At 40.3% G+C, this 2517-nt stretch overlaps 1 protein-coding gene across 2 annotated transcripts in view; it reads right to left on the reverse strand.

The window, feature by feature from the left end:
* H257_03239 overlaps positions 1-2517 on the reverse strand; it is a gene marked incomplete at its 5' end in the record, with an annotated part of 15864 nt that overhangs the window by 10186 nt on the left and 3161 nt on the right. For both annotated transcript variants that reach the window (XM_009827241.1, XM_009827240.1), the window contains 7 exons: positions 156-249; positions 351-414; positions 557-701; positions 838-1033; positions 1924-1976; positions 2055-2249; positions 2345-2467. In XM_009827241.1, the coding sequence (XP_009825543.1) occupies positions 156-249; positions 351-414; positions 557-701; positions 838-1033; positions 1924-1976; positions 2055-2249; positions 2345-2467 (870 nt within the window). The remainder of the gene's footprint in view (positions 1-155; positions 250-350; positions 415-556; positions 702-837; positions 1034-1923; positions 1977-2054; positions 2250-2344; positions 2468-2517) is intronic.

Genomic DNA, 2517 nt, shown 5'->3' on the forward strand with positions numbered 1-2517 from the left:
GCTTCGGTGAGTTCGACCACGGCCCGCTTAACATTTCCTTGAAGGTAGTAGCAGTACCCAATGCTCATTTGAACGTGGGGGTAGGCTGGCAGTTGATTGCGAACCTACCCAAGTGACGAATAAAGATCTGGTACGTTATGATGGGAATAGTGTACGGTCAAAAACTCGGCCAGCGCCAGGTCAGGAAGGCACTGCTGTGCCCGCAGACTTCCTTTCAAGAAATGCGCGACCAAGAACTTTGGGTCTTGTCTACGCCCAATCATAAACCATCGAGTGTACGACCCAGTATGTTGAAGTGTACGACCCAGTGTGATGAAGTGTACGACCCAGTATGATACACATTGTACTACCTCAAGCACTTGGTCCACAGATCCAACGCCAGTGAACTCTCCCCCAACAGCGCGTGCATTCTCCCTGCCGTGACCAATTAATATGGAAACACTCTCTAACAATCAAGTATATATATATATATATGAACCACCAAAGGGGTAGAAATATATTTTTATCATAAACATATTATTTCATTTATAATACTTGACCTTTGTGGGAAATAGACACGTGGTGTACATGCCCACTTGATGCCGTTTTTGAAACTCGATGGCCGCGTGGCAGTGCAAGTTTGCGAGCAAAAGCATATTCACCAGCGAATTGTCGTTCCATTCAACGTGGTCTTTGGACAGTTCCAGCACACTTTCCATCTCCTACATATATATATATAATAAAATAGCCCGACCACCCGTCATATACTTCGAAGTATATTTATATATATATATATTGTACTACTAGTAGTACTCACTAAAACACGACCACCAAAAAGTATATTCATAGTATTTGTACCACAATCGCGGCATCGTATTGCTTTAGCGCTACAAGTACTTTGCATCGCTTGTCGTATACATGTAATAGAAACGAAGTTTCGACGTGATTGTCTTTAAGGGCATAGTGCAGCACTTCGTTCAAGTCGTCCAGCGCCAACTCCCACTGCATTTCGTGGGTGTACAGGGTCGCACGAGCCAGGACCATCTTTTTGTACCTACACTCCATTTATACACGATATATATATATATATATACTGTATCTATCCAACTCGAGTTCGTCCACTCGAGTCAGCAATATCTATATATATATATATATATATATATATATATATGTATATAAGGTGAAATCCGTTCCAAATTGGACTTTTGAGTAGAATCGACAGACGATAGACAGTCAACGACACGAACCAAGTAACCTTTTTTTTTATCCGGATGCATTTGTAGAGGTACTTTTGATACAAAATCTATATTACAATTTTAGTGACCATCAAATGTTGCAAGCATTCTTATCTGTACGGTGAAAAATGACATGCATTCCTTTGTTTTCAGCGTCCCATAGATCAGGGGATTTGGGGTTTCGTCCAATTTCAATTCGATACTTCAATTCCATACAAATTTTCACATAGAATAGTGTAACCGTGTTATAGTATTTGGGTTTAATTTGGCTAAGATATTCAAAAAACACTGTTAGTTGATGTCGTCAACTGTGAGTAAAATGACAAATGTAATTTTGAGAATGTCCTAGCCAATTAAAGTGCACTGTGGAGACAAATTTCAACGAATCATTGATTAGTCTAGTTTGGCCCTGTCAAAATGTTCAGCTTCCACGTTTTATATACTTTACATTGAATAAGCTTGAAATCTGACACAAATCGATTCAGCCGAGTCGAAATCTTCAGTGAAACAGACAATATATATATATATTCAGGCATGAGGATGATGTGACCAAAACAACTATATATATATATATGCACCAAACAACTAATATATATATATATATATATATATAGTTGTTTTGGTCACATCATCCTCATGCCACTCTTGTTGTGGAATCAATTAAACGTGAAAAAAGGTGGCAATGTCGAATATTGGGTGGGTACTATACCTCTGCAAGTGGACGCCTTTGGGTTTGCCCAAGTGCAATGTCAGCAGAATGCACTACAATATGTACATACATTCCAACGATTATGACATGTCCCCATCCACGTCTCGTCGAATCCAAATATACTCACATACTGAAGTCAAGTCGTCGATGGCGGCGTCATAGTTGTGGTAGCGCTGGTGCAGATGGCCTCGGTACCAGTACATGTCCATGTCGTGGGGGTAATAAGCGATGCACGCCGACATGTCCTTGTATCCTTCGAACGGGAGCATGTACACTTCGTTGAACCGCACGGCGCGCTGGCTGAGCAGTTGATGGCACAGAAATACCTACCCATATATATATATATATATATATATATTATAATACATATAGTACAAGCAGTAATGAAAGGTTGGGAGTGTTTTTCCGGGTGCAAACTGACCTTTTCGTCGATACTCCGAGCATCTTTGCACTTGTGTAGGTCGATCATGGCTTCAATCGCTGGACTTACATACGTGTCCTTGATTGACACGATCGATTCAAAGTACCGCAACGCCCCGCCAATCTACCATTGTGGTGCATAACTACATGTATATATATATATATATATATATA

This window comes from Aphanomyces astaci (assembly GCF_000520075.1).
Source record: "Aphanomyces astaci strain APO3 unplaced genomic scaffold supercont1.5, whole genome shotgun sequence".
NCBI lineage: Eukaryota > Oomycota > Saprolegniomycetes > Saprolegniales > Verrucalvaceae > Aphanomyces > Aphanomyces astaci.